We start from the raw sequence: 17,516 nt of genomic DNA on the forward strand, positions 1-17,516 counted from the left end.
ATGAGACTGTAAGTTTTGGTGTTTTATCCTTTTTGTTCTTTGCTGCGGACATTATCCTCACTTGTTTAAATCCTTGGTGCACACTTTGTTTACCGAATGTTACTTTACTTGTGTAAAGTGTCTAGTTAGGATTTATGTAAATAGTAAAACTAGCATTTGTTGATACTCCCTTATGTTAGGTGAATGTTCTACTACCCAGTATTGTTTGTATTGTTGTATTACACATTTAATTCACTCTGTTCACATAATTATGTAAGACTTTTATGTTCTTTTCCAACAGAAACCACACCATCAGTTCACCACACAGCATATAGCATTTTGGAGAGATGACTGGGGACCCGCCTCGTTGGCCGCCAACTGATTCCAAAGACTGGAGGAAATATGGTCAGCACGAACCTCCACTGAGTACAGAGACCGTGTACCGGGGACCAACACCACACATTCCATACTTCATGTGTGATGACCCCAGCCAGTTCGCTCATTTGCGAATGACCCATGACAATATCCTGCCTCATGATGCAACTGAACGTTTTAAGTACCAGATCCTGGTCGATCACCTCAAGTTGGAAGACGCCCTCCTGATTGCCGATTCCTACAGCAATAGCCGCTACCCATGCAGCCAGACCATGTCGTCTCTGATAGAGCTTGTATAGTCAACCTCACAAACTTGCCCTGCAGCGAAAAACTGACGTGTTGTTTGAGTCTCCTGTACAGAGTGGTGACAGCCAAGCATTCCGTCTTTTTGCCCTGAAAGTGAGGGCTCTCATGGGAATGTTGGAGCAGCTTGGGAAAGAGAGGAGAGCAGAACTAGAGTGTGGGTCACACGTCACCAGACTGCTGTCGCATTGTCTTCAACTGTTCCTTTGTGCACAATGGTACCAGCCTGAATGAGCATCTCCTCACTGGTCCTACCTTGGGCTCGACGCTCCTGGGTGTGTTACTTCGCTTCCGGGAGTATCCCATTGCAGTGAGCAGTGACATCAAGGGGATGTTTCATCAGGTCCGCCTCTTGACTCAGGACAAGCCTTTCCTCCGATTCCTCTGGAGAGATATGGATCGAACTAGGCAACCAGATGTCTAGGAATGAAAGGTCTTCCCCTTCGGGACGACATGCAGTCCCTGCTGTGCCACCTATGCTCTCCAGTGGCATGTTCTGGATCACAGCAGCCCCAGCGAAGATACCCGTCACACGGTGGAGAAATGTTTCTACGTTGACAGTCTCCTCCAGAGCTTTGCATCATTTCTTGAAGCCCAGCAACTGGTCAACAAGATCCAGCAGTTGCCGCTCACCGGTGGCTTTGAATGACGACAGTGGGCTTCCAACTACCCAGAACTCATCAGTCATATGCCACCTGGATAAGTCTCACAGAGCAGTGAACTGTGGTTTTCCCCTGATGGGACGGATGTACCAGAGCGGACTCTGGGCCTGCAATGGAACTGCCCGTCTGACGAGCTCAGATATCAGATTCGGCACACCGAGCCGTTGGTGGGGCCCACCATGCGCAACATCTATCAGGTTCTGGCCAAGCAGATGATCCGCTTGGCCTCCTCATTCCTTACACCACTCGGGCCAAAATTTTGGTACAGCATATCTGGAGAAAAAGGAGAGACTGGGATGATCTAAATCTGCCAGTCGACCTGCTGCAGCTGTGGCATGCATGAGAAAGTGAATTGATTCAGCTCCCTGAGGTCTCCCTGTCACGTTGTTACATGCAGCCAGAGACAGACCTATCCCTTTGCAAGCCAAGCATCTACATCTTCTCCGATGCATCTGAGAAGGAATATGGAGCTGTGGCCTACCTTCGGACAGAAGATAGGCCACAGCATACACACAGCATATAGCATTTTACTGCACTTTAAAATCCCCTCACTCACATTATGGATATGTAACTTGGATTCTTGTTAAATAAATGAGTGAACGACAGATACTTGAGTGGAAGTGGATTTGTGGATAAGCCATCTGTTCTTATCGGACAACCCTGTTGAGATTATGGATTCATAGAGTCAGCACCTTATCATTTCATCATTCAAAGTCAGGAGGTTAAGTCTGTCTCTCTTAGAGTGACATCCTCCATTACAACTCCCATTGACTGAAGTCCTCAGTTCATCCAAACAGAAGAGACAGACGCTCTACGAGACACCCTTTCTGCTTAAGGACTTCTTATTTTTAGCCCAATAGCTGACAGGCTAATTTCTGTCTCATTTCTGTGTAGCTTTATCCACTGCTTCACAGCACTGCCTGCCAACAACTCTGTTAGAGCCTTAGTCATGTCTCCAGCAATTCTGCCCCACTGGAGTCTTCACAGAGAGTGACCCCATAAAAGGAATATTCTGTAAAAGCCCTGGGGTTTGTGTTAGTAAGCTTTGCTCTGTGGCTCATCCCTTACTCACAAATTCAGCCTGCGCTTTACACATCAGCAGGCCCCAAGTCCACCGATGAGTAGTTTCTTCCTCATCCACATTGGCAGAGGGCAAGTGTCAGGGACAAACGGAGCTCAGGGAATAAGTTTGTACAGCTGAGGAACTCTCATAATTTTTCAGCGCTGTGAAAGGGTATTTAGTTGCGTGTTGTGTTGTACTTGCCAAAAGCATGACCGATTTAATTTGCACAGAAATGCTTTACAGTTTAGCTACGTCTTCCTGATGACACATCAAGCTAAAAATGCTTGAGATGCTATGGTGGGCCGCTGCCAAGCACATGAAGCCAGGGAGTGCTCTGTTAAAACCTTTGGAGTATTTTCATCTCCACAATAGAAGCATGAATAGCAGGGACTGACAGAAAGTGTTGGTAGTTTTTCATCAAACACTTCTCTCCAAAGCCCACAGCTCAGCTTTCTTCCATTGTTAACGTGCGGGGCGTTCTCCTTTTCCTGACAAAAAAAAGCACATCACACATGCAGCTCCAAAACAATGTCCAAAGCTTGCTTGCTTAAGATGACTATGACTGAGCAGGGCCGTTGCTACAAGGCCACCTCCTCACTACAGAGACAGAGAAGGGCTTTTTGCACAACCTCAGGCCTGGCTGCATTGCATCAGTCATCAAAGGCATGAGACTTGGCAGACTAGACTCTTTTCTCACTATCAGCTACACTGCTGAACACAAGGGCTGTGTCCCAATTCAGGGTATGCACGCTTGAAGTACGCATTTCAAGTGCGAGTACGTCACCGTCACGCGACGACGGCTGTCCCAATTCAAAGTGCACTTCAAATGCATACTCCAAATGCGCCGTCGATTTCCCCAAATATCAAGCGTGGTCCGGTGCACGCTTCGTGGTCCCATATATCCCACAATCCATAGCGTGGCGGTGGGTGTGGATAATTTTGCCGCAAAATACGGCAGACGGGAGCGGCCGAAGAGTGAACTGGCAAAAGTAAGTACTGAATATGATGTCACTTATTTATGTGCGAATGTTTAAGAACATTAAAACATTACTGTTTATGGGGCGCCGTTTGTAAACTGCATGTCGGCAAAGTTATGTGACATTAGTGATGTTTGTACTTTCAGCTGTAACTTGGTTTTAAAGCCTCTACTTCTAAAATATATATATATATATATATATATATATATATATATATATATATATACATATACACACATATGTGTATATATATATATATATATATATATATATATATATATATATATATATATATATATATACATATACACACATGTGTATATATGTATATGTATATATATATATATATATATATATATATATATATATATATATAATCTGACAATACATATGATATTGTCCATATTATATTAACATTACCACAGTGAGATGACTTTAGTCTCATGAGCAACATTAGCTAATTATTATTTACTAACTAATCTTGAAATGACTGTTCAGCACAGAAATGAAGCCCAACTATCATGTTTTATAGTCCCGTGGTCTCAGCCTCAGATACTCGCGGTTAGTATCATGGTTGCTAGGCAACCTGAACAGCGCGACGAAGGCTAGGCCGTCCCATTTCACAAGCGTCTCACTTCCGCACTTCCCGTACTTGTAGTACGCACCGTACGTAGTACGCGTAGTGTGCGTACTTCAAGCGTGCATACCCTGAATTGGGACACAGCCAAGGACCCCGGCTCGGATGCACAGTGTATAAAACACACACTACAAATTCTAATGACTACACCAGAAGATGGACGATAAGTGTGCACGCTGGGATTTAAAAAACAAACAAACAAAAAAACAACTTTCCAACATTAAACCTGCAGAAAAGGAAGAAAGAAATTTAGGCAACCATCTTCAATCCTTCCCCTATTAAGTCCCTTCGAACGGACAGGCATGTGGACTAACCATATCTTTTACACGTTCCAAATTATTATGCAAATTGTGTTTAAGTGTCATAAAGATTAAATAAGTTGTTTTTCAATTAAACCCATGGATGGAATAGTGTCTCAGGGCTCTTTGGATCACTGAAATCAATCTCAGACACCTATGATCATTAGTTTGCCAGGTGAGTCCAATTAAAGGGAAAACAACTAAAGAAGGATGTTTCACATTATTAAGCAGACCACCATTTTCAAGCAATATAGGAAGGAAAAAGGATCTCTCTTCTGCTGAAAAGCGTGAAATAGTTGAATGCCTTGGACACGTAATGAAAACCTTAGATATTTCACGAAAACGTAAGTGTGATCACCATAATGTTAAGAGATTTGTGGCTGAGTCAGAGCACACATGGGTTCGTGCAAATAAAGGCACAATGAGGAAGGTTTCTGCCAGACAAATATATCAGATTAAGAGAGCAGCTGCTAAAAGGCAATTACAAAGCAGCAAACAGATATTTGAAGCTGCTGGTGCCTCTGGAGCCCTGCGAACATCAAGGTGTAGGATCCTCCAGAGACTTGCAGTTGTGCATAAACCTTCTATTCAGCCACCCCTAACCAGTGCTCACAAACAGAAACAGCTGCAGTGGGCCAAGAACTACTTGAAGACTAATTTTCAAACAGTCCTGTTCCCTGATGAGTGCAGTGCAACCCTTGATGGTCCAGATGAATGCAGTGGTGGATGGTTGGTGGACGGCCACCATGTCCCAACAAGGCTGCAATGTCATCAAGGAAGTGGTGGTGTCTTGTTTTGGGTTGGAATCAGAGGGAGAGAGCTGGTCGGCCCCTTTAGGGTCCCTGAAGGTGTGAAAATGACCTCTGCAAAGTATGTGGAGTTTCTGACTGACCACTTTCTTCCATGGTAGAAAGAGAAGAACTGTGCCTTCCGCAACAAAACCATCTTCATGCAAGACAATGCACCATCTCATGCTACAAGGAATATCTCTGCATCATTGGCTGCTATCGATATAAAAGGAGAGAAACTCATGGTGTGGCCCCCATTTTTCCCTGACCTCAATCCTATTGAGAACCTTTAGAGCATCCTCAAGCAAAAAAATATGAGGGTGGGAGGCAATTCACATCCAAACAGCAGCTGTGGGAGACTCTCCTGACATGCTGCAAAGACATTCAAGTAGAAACTTTCCAAAAACTCACAAGTTCCATGTATGCAAGAATTGTAAAACTGCTATCAAATAAGGGGTCCTATGTTAATATGTAACTTGACCTGTTAAGATGTTTTTGATTGAAATAGCTTTTGATTTCAGTAAAATTGATCTACTAATGCTGCAAATTCAACAAATGGCCATTTTCAATTCTCTACAACCTATAAAATCTTTTGAAACTCTGTGTGCGTAATAATTTGGAACAGTGCATTTTAAGTTTTTTATTTTTGAAAAACATACATACCCATTTCAGATTTGTAACTTTCTTTTTTAAATTGACCAACAGTTGCCAAACATTTATTACTTTGATCATTTTATAGCTCAGAAGCATAAGGAATCAGTGGATTAAACAGTAACCAAATTGAAAACGCGCCAAGCCTCAATAACAAAAAAGGAAGAAAGAAAGAAAGACAGCAAAGACGACTTTCTATCATCAATACTGTCAGTGACTCGAGTGTTTAAAAGGAATCAAATTTAGTTGCTTACGTGTCCTCTGACCTGAAAACCCAATTAGGTTTTAAGTATTACTAATCTTGTATATTTATTTTTATTTAATTTATTCACTTGTGTTGCCTTCATTACCACTATCTATGTAAATATATCTCTCCTTTTTTCTCTCTGTTTTTTTTCTGGGTGTGTGTTTGCTAGTATTTTTGTTTGTTTTTGCTTTGGGGTTTCTTTTCCATACATTTTCCATACCTTTCTACTGTGCTGTTTACAGTCTTCCCTTTTGTTTTTGTTTTTTGTTTGTTTTGTTTTTTTTTCTTCTGTTTTTGTCTATAGGGAAGTCACTCTTCATTCTTGATTAAGGTTTCAAGTACATTTTCCAGACTTGTGCGAGAGCCGACTTCGTAGTAGTTCTGATCTGCAAGCTGTTTCCTTTTGGAGGAATGCATGTTGTATGGGTGAGCTTGCTGCTGTGTTCTCCAGTAGCTCTCCTTTGGTCAGGGCGAGGGAGGGGGGGTTCAGGCGTTTTTTTGTGTGTGTTGTTGGAGGGTCTCTTTTTTTAACTCACAGAACTTGTATAGGGTGTTATTCCATGTTCTGTTCTGGGCTTCTCCCATAATTTCTCTCACCCACTGTTTATACATCCCTTCATTATCTTCCTATAATCTTACATGATTAGTCCCTTAAATCTGCTCAGCTGGAACGTTAAAGGTTTAAACCATCCCATTAAGGAAGAAAGGTTTTTGCACAAATTAAGCAAGAAAATGCCTCCATTGTGATTTTACAAGAAACCCATATCAGAGGTTCGGATAACTCACGGCTTATGTCTCAGTGGGCGGGGCAGCAGTTCCTTTCCTGTTTTGAGGCCAAGGCCAGAGGAATATCCATTCTCATCAGCCCTAAGGTTCACTTTGAACACCTTAACGTTATTTCAGATCGACACGGTCGTTTTGTCATTGTTTCAGGGAGGTTGTATAACACACAGGTAGTTTTGGTCAATGCATATGCTCCTAACACAGATGAACCCAAATTTTTCGAACATCTTTTTTCTAATTCACCAGACCTAGGCTTGTACTCTTTGATACTTGGCGGAGACTTAAATTGCTGGTTGGACCCTGTTTTGGATCGATCCTCATTAAAACCGGCCTGTCTTAGTAAGTCAGCCTCGTGTTTTCATTCCCTTTTTTCTACATATGGGGTTAGGGATACTTGGTGACATCTGCATTCGACCGACAGGGAGTATTCTTTTTTCTCTAACGTCTATCACACTTTTTCTAGGATAGACTACTTTTTCTTAGATAATTACTTGACTAGTATTGTATGTGCCTGTGAATACCGTGCCATAGTTATATCAGACCATGCCCCCTTAATTTTGACTCTGTCTATCCCCGACTTACTTAGAACAGACAGGAGTTGGCGTTTTAACCCCACACTACTATCTGATAATACCTTTCTTGAATTTATAAATAACCAAATTAAACTCTTTGTAGACACAAACATTTCCCCAAATATTTCTAGCCTTTTAGTTTGGGACTCAATGAAGGCCTATCTCCGAGGACAGATCATTTCATATACAGCTAATATAAAGAGGGTAAACTTAAAAGAAAGACAAGAATGAGCCAATAAAATAAAAGACTTGGACCATCACTATGTACACAATAAGGACTCAGAGGTCTTTCAACTCGTGCAGTGGAGAGGAAACAGACATTTTTTGCAATCCCACCTCTCCAATTTTCCAGAAGCTCCAGCCACAAACTTACTGGACGAGCTCCTTAATTTGCAACTATCAGGCAAAGGTGTAATGTCTCGCATTAAACTGTGCAGTGTAACCCCAGTTCCCGTTGTAGGACTCAATTCCACATGGGAGAAGGAGTTGGGTATATCTGTGTCAGGTGACGTCTGGGACTCAGTCCTTTCTGACAAAGTTGTACTTTTGTATTTTCTTACTCAGTTGTATATAGCATTTGTATTCTACTGTATATATTATTCTATTTTATTCTATTGTATATAGTATTTTATTTTATTTTATTGCATTCCAGTGTTTTCTAATTTCTGCTACATAACTTTGCACTTTTGCTGTAACGAAACAAATTTCCCACCTGTGGGACTAATAAAGGTCATCTTATCTTATCTTATCTTTCTCTGGTAAATTGTACATCACTCTGCGCCCGTCATTCCCTATTACAATTCAAAGTAGTCCACAGGGCCCACTTATCTAAATCCAAATTAGCTAAGCATTATCCCAGTTTAGACCCTCGCTGTAACAGGTGCGGGTCTGATGATGCCAATCTAACCCACATGTTTTGTACCTGCCCTGCCCTGGCAAATTTTTGGGAGGAGGTTTTCTGCACTTTGAACAAGGCTACCGGCCAGAAACTAGCTCTCAACCCCCTACTTGCTCTTTTTGGTACAGCGGGAGAGGATGATAAGTATATTCCCAGAGCAAAGAGTAGGGTGCTGTCTTTTGTTTCCCTCCTGGCTAGACGTGCCATTTTGATGAGGTGGCTTGCTGATATCATTTCGTGTCTCAGTCTGGAAAAGATCCACTGCTCCATCCAGAACCAAAAGGGCACATTTGGTAAAATTTGGGGTCTCTTTCTGAAAAACGTCTCTAAACTTCAACTTAAGGATGTTCCAGCTGACTAACGGATTTGCTTTTCCATAGAGGTCTGATGTGTGTCTGTGTTAATGGGAATGTGAAGCTCAGTGATGTTGCAGCTAACTTCTGTGTGGTTCTTAAGGAAACGGTTAGTTACTATGATAATCCCTCCCAGGTTTTGGCTTTTGTTATTTTGTTGGGTTTTTTTTTTTTTCTCTCTTTTTTTTCCTGGGTTTTTTTTTTCGTTGCTTGTTTGTTTTCCTCTCTTTTTATTTACCAATTTTCTAACATGAGAAGTTCTGTTATGTATTCAATGCAAGCAGATTTTGTTTCCCTCTTCTTCTTTTTTTTAAATAAACTGTATCCACAATTACTCAATAGAAATATTTTGAATTAAAAAAAAAGTATTACTAATCTTGTGTAAAGTTTGGTAACTGATAATAGGAACAATACTAAAACAAGTGGATTGATATGACAAAAAAATATCTCAGACTCCTGTCTAATCAGCTCAGGAAGAGGTTGTTGATGAAGTGGATGCAGTACCAGTTCAGCGGGCTAATCCTACTTCCTGGCAGTGGTCCAGATTTGCACTCTCCAGGGCATATCAGCCCTACCCATCCTCCACCCAGCTACAGAGCTATCAAGCTGAAGTGGTTTGTTATAAAAATGAAAGCGGAGGTATATATATCGACCATTTATCAGTAATGCTTTAAGAGTTATGTGACTTTTAGGTATATACTTAAATATGGGTTGGGTTCAATCGTTTATTTTTTTATAGAAGGAAAAACTGCTAGTGAAGCAAGCAGGAGTTTTTTTTTTTTTTTTTTTTTTTACAAGCCTCTGGCTTCAATTATGAAAACATGCAGTAATGAAGATGTTCCGCTCAAAGTCCCACCAGGAAATTAATTCTGAGCTCAACGAAACACTGGTGTTGTTGAAACTTACCAGGCAATTAGAAAAGGTACCTCACGAGGGGCGTTGAGTATATTACATTTTAGTGCTGCTGGAGTAAAACAAATCAAGGATCAACTCTGTAGAAGTCACTGCCACAGCTACAATATCATGAACAATGCTGTCAGCTCATCTATAAATGGCTACGATGAAATATGTTTTACGATGGTGATGAAATCGGCGAGAGGTGATGCTGGCTTGTAAAATGCTGGAACCAAAGCAAGAGAAGAGCTGATCTTCTTTTCCTCCTCTAACACACCCTGCCACAAAACACTGCCAACAGCGTTATAACTTCTCGTAACTGAGGCAGAGGTTTGTCATAAGGAAGGACGGTTATTCACTTGTCAGAATTGTACTTTACTTGCTATCAGGAGATAACCTGGTGGTAATCACAGAGCTCTTCCAGCTTTGGAGACAAACCTTTAGGCATAAACATAAGCCTCATTTCTTTATCTTTTTCTTCCAATGAGACGGGTTTACTTGTAGTTTTTTAAAGTGATGTTGAAAATACATAATTTGTTCTTTCGATGAATCTCCCCCCCAAAAAGATGCCAAAGATAACAATGTTTGATAGGCATAAAATAGTCTTTTAGCACCAACAACCTGATTCCCAACGAGCTGTTAGCTGAGAACTTGGCATATCTCAGCATGGTCAGCAGTGGGTCCTGAAAAAATTTGAAGAAACTGGACAAGAACTAAAAGATAAGTCCAAATGCATTTGGTGTCCACTCATTCTTCTTTTGATACGAATGCTTGGCTGAAATTTGTGGTATTAGACAACTGGATGTGTGGCTTTACAATCTATTACATTCAATTACATCATTACACCTGTCCCAGCTTTATTGGTCTAAGAATCTGAATAATTAGCTGTATTGATCATTAACACAGTAAAAACTATACTTAAACATCCATGTGTTAGCATTGTAATATGTAATCAGATTCTCAGAAGAATCCAATTAAACAGCTGTGCCTTAGTGGAGCTTTTCATTTCTACAAATTTCCCTTAGAAAAACAAAAAAAACAACTCTTATATCTAACTTGGATTTGATGCCTTGATTTAATATCAGCTCAACAGCTAACAGACATGCCTTTCTCCTCTCTGTTGACACAGGGTTGTAAAGTCATGTCCACATGACAAGTTAAGGTCAAGGAAGACAGATAAAACAGTCTCGAAGAAGACAAAGTCTTGAATAAGGAACCCTTTGTGCCGAGATTGGGGTTTCTGAGGCTGACGTATTCACGTTTCCTTTTCTTTGTGTGCGTTTCTCAGTCAAGCGCTCTCTCCCATTATCTTATTTAGAAGGCAGCCACAAACAGACTATGTATGTTGTTTAATTTCGGGCTTTAGAAGAGAATATTTCCTGTTAGGAAAGCTCCCCACAGCTGGCACCCAGTAAGCTCAGATCTTGTTTTGAACTCTTATAATTTGAAGTCTTCAAAGACACGAAAAGGAGGTCTAGACTGGAAAAAAATAAATAATTTAAGAGATTCTGAATGTCTGTAGATGTGAGCATAGCACATGACCACACAGTTTTCCTGTGTACACAGAATTTAAACTAAATTCATGAAGTCAACAAGCCTATTTTCTCTTAATGCCGAAGTGTAAGCCGAGCTGAACGACAGAGAAAAGGTTGAAACATCACTGAACCTGTTTTTCTTTTCCACAGTACATGCCAAATTCTTTGGACAAAACAAGACAAATCCCTTTTGTTTTCTATTTGACTAGAAATTACTCAACACAACTACCTTTTCAGTTTCATGTTCACTCTCAAACCAAGCTTTACACAGTCAGCTGCATGAAGTCAATTTAAATCAGTTGAAACAGAACAATTTTACATCCGTCTGCAGCTAAACACCCCAATAGCTTTTGTAATAGCTTTAGCCCGGTCGGATTGGGCAGCAAAGGGCTGCTTAAATACCACAAACTCCTCTGCTCCTCCACTTGGACTGCTAGCGCTGGCCATAGCTATCGCTTGACAGAACGACCACGCGCACCATATGCTTTTTTTTCTTCTTTTTCTAATCTTCGGGTCACGTGTGTGCCGAACCGTGGAGTGGGATCGGTTTGGATTACAGATCAACCATGATCCGTTGCACCACTAATATATACTCATACCAACGTACCCGTACACCCACACACACATAAATACACATCAGCATTATGAAAATATTGGACAAGAAGACCCTATCAGAGCTCTACCTCCTCCCTGTACCCTGCAAAAACCATACCCTTGAACCGCTTTTTAAACTGACTCATGCTTGGACATTGCTTGATTTCTTTACTTAGTCTGTTCCACAGCTTCACTCCACAAACAGAGATACAAAAACTTTTTAGTGTTGTCCGGATACAAGGATGTTTTAAATTTAATTCTCTTCTCAAATTGTATCCCGGTTCCCATTTAGAAAACAATTTTAGAATATTGTTAGGAAGTAGGTTGTTTATTGCTTTATACATAATTTGTGTCATGAGAAAATGAACCAGATCTGTGAATTTTAGTATTTTTGATTTTAAGAATAGTGGATTTGTATGATCTCTGTAACCAGTTTTGTGGATTATCCTTATGGCCCTTTTTTGTAATATAAAGATTGATGATAGCGAACATTTGTAAGTATTGTCCCAAACCTCTGTACAGTAATGCAAATACAGTGCAATCAGTAAACAGTAGAGAATGTGGAGTGACATGTTCATAGTCACTTACTCTAGTCATGTATTCCTTTACCTTCATGTGCCAGCACCGAGATCTTGGTCATAGTTTTTCATGTCGTGTTCATAGTCAGTCATAGTACTTCGTCATAGTTCAGTCCTCAGTCCCAGTCTTCGTTCATAGCCTTTAGTTTCTTCCAGTTTAGGTTCTTAGTTTTGTCATTGCCATAGTTTATGGTTTGTTATTTTGCCTTCTGTATCAGCCCCAAATAAAGGCTCGCTTTGAGTTAAGCAAAAGTTTTGCCTCCTGCGTCTGTGTCCGCACCTGGGTCCTCCAAACACTCTACACACGCTGACCGTAAATGGTAAATGGCCTGTATTTGTATAGCGCTTTACTAGTCCCTAAGGACCCCAAAGCGCTTTACACGTTCAGTCATCCACCCATTCACACACACATTCACACACTGGTGATGGCAAGCTACATTGTAGCCACAGCTGCCCTGGGGCGCACTGACAGAGGCGAAGCTGCCGGACACTGGCGCCACCGGGCCCTCTGACCACCACCAGTAGGCAACGGGTGAAGTGTCTTGCCCAAGGACACAATGACCGAGACTGTCTGAGCCGGGGCTTGAACCAACAACCTTCCGATTACAAGTCGAACTGCCGACTCTTGAGCCACAATCGCAGATCGCCCGTGACAGTTTATTGTTGATCAATGTTTTACTATAATACTTATTTCTACATATGCGTAAAATATTGGTCAGTTTATTTTTGTATTTTTTATATTTATTTTCAGCATCTTTTGTTCTTTGTTTTAGGAATTCCCTATAGAGTGCATTTTTCTTTTTACATGCATTTTGTAAACCCTTAGTGATCAATGGTCTATCTGAATATTTGTGCTTTCTGTTGTATTTTTTTTTTGTTGGACAGCCTTACTTTAGGCATTACTTTAATTACTTCTTTGAATTACCGGAGATATGCCTCCAAAGTAAATATGAAGTTATAATTAATGCAAAGTTACATCTGTAATGCTTCTTGAATCTTGCCAGCGACCACAAGTTTGATCTCAACTGTAACGCTCCTAAATCTGATGTAACAGAACTGAAGCACGGCATGTATTTTAACTCTAAAAGGTGGCCTCTTCAGTTTAACCTTTAAAAAAATGCAGCTGATTGTGTTTCCATGACAGAAACACAGTCCCAGCACAGAGACCTCCAGGGTGAAATAGGTCACGTGATCTGTAAACTGAGATTTAAAAACAACAAAAAAACAAACAAACAAAAAAAGAGTCTTTTGAAGTCCAAGGATTATACTCTCATTGATGTCCTAAGAAAATAACTGTACTTTTTCTTAAAACTTATATAACTGAAACTCCGAGTTGAAAAACAGACACAAGGCATTCTTGATTTTTACAGGCATTTATTGGACACAGGTGCCACCAACCATGCCATGAGAACTGTACAAACAACATAAAATAATCAATTTCCATAGTAAATTGTTCTCATAGAGATTAAACAATAAAGCATATTATTCAACAACATAAAAACATTCACAATTTGAGCTTTACAAAATGTTAACATATTACACGTAACTAACATAAACTCGACAGTTCTGTCACAAACAAACATCTTATTTTTCTACCAACATATAAAATGCAAATTGCATACCTCATTGGCCGCATTAACTTGAAGGGGCTAATGACAACGGATCTTGCAGTGCACTCTTTTCCACAGCTGGAAAACTTCATTGCATGTGTCTACATAGCTCTACCACCAACTGAGAAAAGAAAGCATGCTGCCCTCTACCGAGTGTGGCGTGTAACTGAAAATACTGTCAACCCCAAACAACAGACTGAACATCAATTCCACCCTGGAAACATTCTGTAGAACCTTTATATGTGTGTTTTAAAACCAACAACGTACACATTAAATCTGACTTATTGAAAATACAGTATTTTAACATATTTATTGCAACTTAAACCCATGAAATTACCTTAAACTGCATAACTGCTGCAGACAGCAGCCACAATAAACCTTCAAGCCCCTTTGGATTACCTCACAAATGCATCATCACCGATCTTGGACAGTTTTTCCTTCCTTTTTATGTTGACTATTGGTGCCACAATATCCAAATTATCGCTTTAATGTGATATCGGGGGTGGCATGGTGATGTGGTGGCAAACACCATCAATTTACAACAAAAAAGGCATGGGATCAAATCCACCAAACAGCTGGGGCCATTACTGTGGAGTTTTTCCTGTGTGGGTACTCCCATAGTCCAAAGACATAAATGCTAGGTTAACCGTTACCGTTTCCAGAACAAGTGTGTCCTTGGAGAAGAAAATGTACGAATATGACAGTGCCAGTAAAAATCTAAAACATCAGGAAAAGTAATTGAATACTAGAAGGCATAACACAGACTTTTGATATTTGGACTTTTGATTCCAAAGGAGTGTCATTAATGTTGTCATGAAGATGAATTTGCCATCTTGTTCAAATCAGTTTGACTGCTATTGACACTGTGTGCTAGTTAAAACACAGCATGGCACATAGAAACATCTGTCTCAGCCCTTGGCCAAAAAGACACAAATCAACAACAACTTGAACTGGGGGTGGGCGGTATAAACGGTACACGGTAGAAACGATATGAATTTGGTCAACGGTAGAGATTTTGACTATACCGCTCTACCTTGATAGCGCATGTTGATGGTTTCATCAAGCTGCACATGTTTTGGTTGAAAGCATCACAGCAGCTGCAAGCAGTATCATTTGCAAATTATGCCGGGCGACAGTAATAGCGCAGAGATGAATCATGTTTTAGAATATGAGGAAAGCCAAAAACTGTGCTTCCTCCACTTCCGTACCATTGATTCATTAATGTTGAATTCTCTCGCAGCTGCTCTATTCCCATGTTGTTGCAGTATATTAATAACTAACCTCTTATTGTGGATGGATTATCTCAGTTGTTCTCCCGACTGAAGTTTGATCCGTTTACAGCATCCTGCAATGCGATTGCATTTGTTCCTAACCATCAGGAACCCTCACGTTAATTTTTATCGAGTGGAAAAAAGTTAGCATTCATCCTCCAGCTTCACCGTGTTTATGTTATCCTAACATAGCTGTGTTGCTAGCGATCACGTAGCACATCATTATATACCAGCTAACCCAACTTCAGTAACCCTACAAACGTGACTGCTGTTTAGTTTTCTGTCTTCATTTATATTGGAAGTGATAGCAGAGCTGTACGTCTTTATTTTTTCAGAAATCTCTCAGTCAGAACATGGTATATCATGTTTAGGTGGAAACTAGCGAGCTAACTTCCTGCTAACTTCTAACTCCGTTAAATTTAATAAATACTGTTTTAATGGATGCCTGGATGTTAAACTTAATTGTTACACCTGGTGAAACAGCAACGCTGATCATTTATTAAAGGTGAAAGAATTTACACAGTTTTTAACTCTCAGTGATGCCGCAGTGTTTGTTTGACTTTAGGACCTGAAGCGGACAGAGTTTTGGACCCAGATTACTCCGCGAGGCTCCTGACTATGGCAGCCGTAATACTCCCACAATCTATCAAGCAGTGCAGCTTCGTAGCTTACCAAAGTCATTGTAAAAGAGTTTTTGACAAATTCTTGAGCGCCGTGTACCACATAAAATCAGTTCCAGGTCAGAAGCCACAACCAGAGTTCACACACAAGGCGCACTGTCAATTTTTGATAAATTTAAAGGATTTTAATTGGAAAATTAGGTATACATAAGAAAACAATATATCGCGATATATATTGTGACTCACATTTTCCCTGGAAATTCAAATGAGATCAATTGGGGGGTGGAAAGTAACAAAACGAAGAGTAATTATACCTAATAGTACTGCACAGCATATCTGTCATCACAGCTGCACATCACTAATCAAATCAACAGCCTATTTATGCAAGATAATTCATAATTTTATTGGGGGGGGGGGGTTATATTGGTTGAGTCTGATTACTGGGGGGGGGGGTCATAACCCCCCTAACCCTGGAAATTACGCCCCTGCCTCCGCCACTGCTTCGTTTGAGTTTTGGGCCAAATGCATTCTGGGATATTTGCCTGGGTGTGGCTACAGCTGATTGGAGACCAAAACAGCCAATCAGAATTTTTTGCATCCAAGTCTGTGATTGGTTGGTTTTGTGGCACAAACATAACGGTGTACAGAAAGAGTTGAACGTGCAGGGGCAGAAATGTTGAGAGCCTGAGCGACACACTGCGAGCAGGTCCGCAGAGTTCTGAGCAGGAGCAAATGATAAAGCTGAGCGAGAGGGGCTGCTATTGTGTGTGTATATGGATAATAGCAAACACTGAAATACATTTTTTGCACGCAGCAGTGAATTATGTTGAAATGTAGCTGAAATGTAGCTTTTCGTCGCTCAAAATAAAATTCTCCTCAAAATGCAACACTTGTACTGGCAAATTCTTTTAGGTGCGCTCAATTTTTTTTACGTGCGCTCAGAATAGTGCCACAAAAATAATGCCATATTAAATAAGCGGCTCCTGAAAAGCAAGTCTACCACACATCTGGTTCACTAACGCCAGTTAATTCGCGACGCCGGTTAATCTGGAACACCGGCCTGAGATTTCTCTGTGATTTTAAGTAAACACTGGACACGCAGACAGAGAAGAAAGTGAAAGCCTGCTTACCATTAAGACCCAACTACGTACACCCTCACATACCTTTATTTTCCGCCAGACCGCAGAAGCTCAGCCACAGCAGAGACGTGAGACTGATCCACTTGAGAAAACGGGCTGCCATCGTGTTACTTTGAAGCTCCCGGTGAGGTGTCATTCCATGCCAACAAGCCGAGATATTCCGCTTTCCCAAAACTTAAAAACGTCGCCTTTCCCCCCTCTCTCTCTCCTCGTGGAGTAAAAAACACCTTTCCTTCTGTGGGCAATTCAAACTCTGACAGCTCCTCCTCCTCCTCGCAGATATCTTCAGCAGTCCCAGCTCAGGCAGCGAGTGAGGACAAACTACTGGTTTGATCTGACGTCACCACGAGGTAGGACAGATGCGCCTCTCGCGCAGGTACACGCCGGATGTACAAAGAACTGCACAAACCCAAACAGGAAAAAACGAAAAAAAGGGAAAACAAAAGGCAGCATTTTCGGAAAATGCACTGCACTGTATAAAAGTGGCCATAATGTGAGCCACAGCGTGCATTAACACATGTACAGGTACAAATAAAAACGCTGAATAAACTTCCTTGAGCAAACAAAGGCAACAACAGTAGCTCAGTAGCTGCAGAACAGAAACTTTTATGGTCTGTTTCCTTGGTTTGGTGAAGAAAAAGACAAACAAGCAAAAGAGGAAGATGTCCCTCATAAAGTCTCTGACAAC

General features: G+C 40.9%; 1 protein-coding gene across 1 annotated transcript in view; it reads right to left on the reverse strand.

Annotated features, from left to right (window-relative positions):
- The window catches only part of LOC134616254 (epidermal growth factor receptor), a 42,672-nt gene extending 25,534 nt beyond the window's left edge, over positions 1–17,138 (reverse strand). Inside the window, exon 1 of the mRNA XM_063460982.1 lies at positions 16,853–17,138. Coding sequence (XP_063317052.1) covers positions 16,853–16,964 — 112 coding nt within the window. The 5' untranslated portion in view covers positions 16,965–17,138. The remainder of the gene's footprint in view (positions 1–16,852) is intronic.
- Between the last annotated feature and the right edge of the window lie 378 nt (positions 17,139–17,516).

Source organism: Pelmatolapia mariae, linkage group LG18, assembly GCF_036321145.2.
Source record: "Pelmatolapia mariae isolate MD_Pm_ZW linkage group LG18, Pm_UMD_F_2, whole genome shotgun sequence".
NCBI lineage: Eukaryota > Metazoa > Chordata > Actinopteri > Cichliformes > Cichlidae > Pelmatolapia > Pelmatolapia mariae.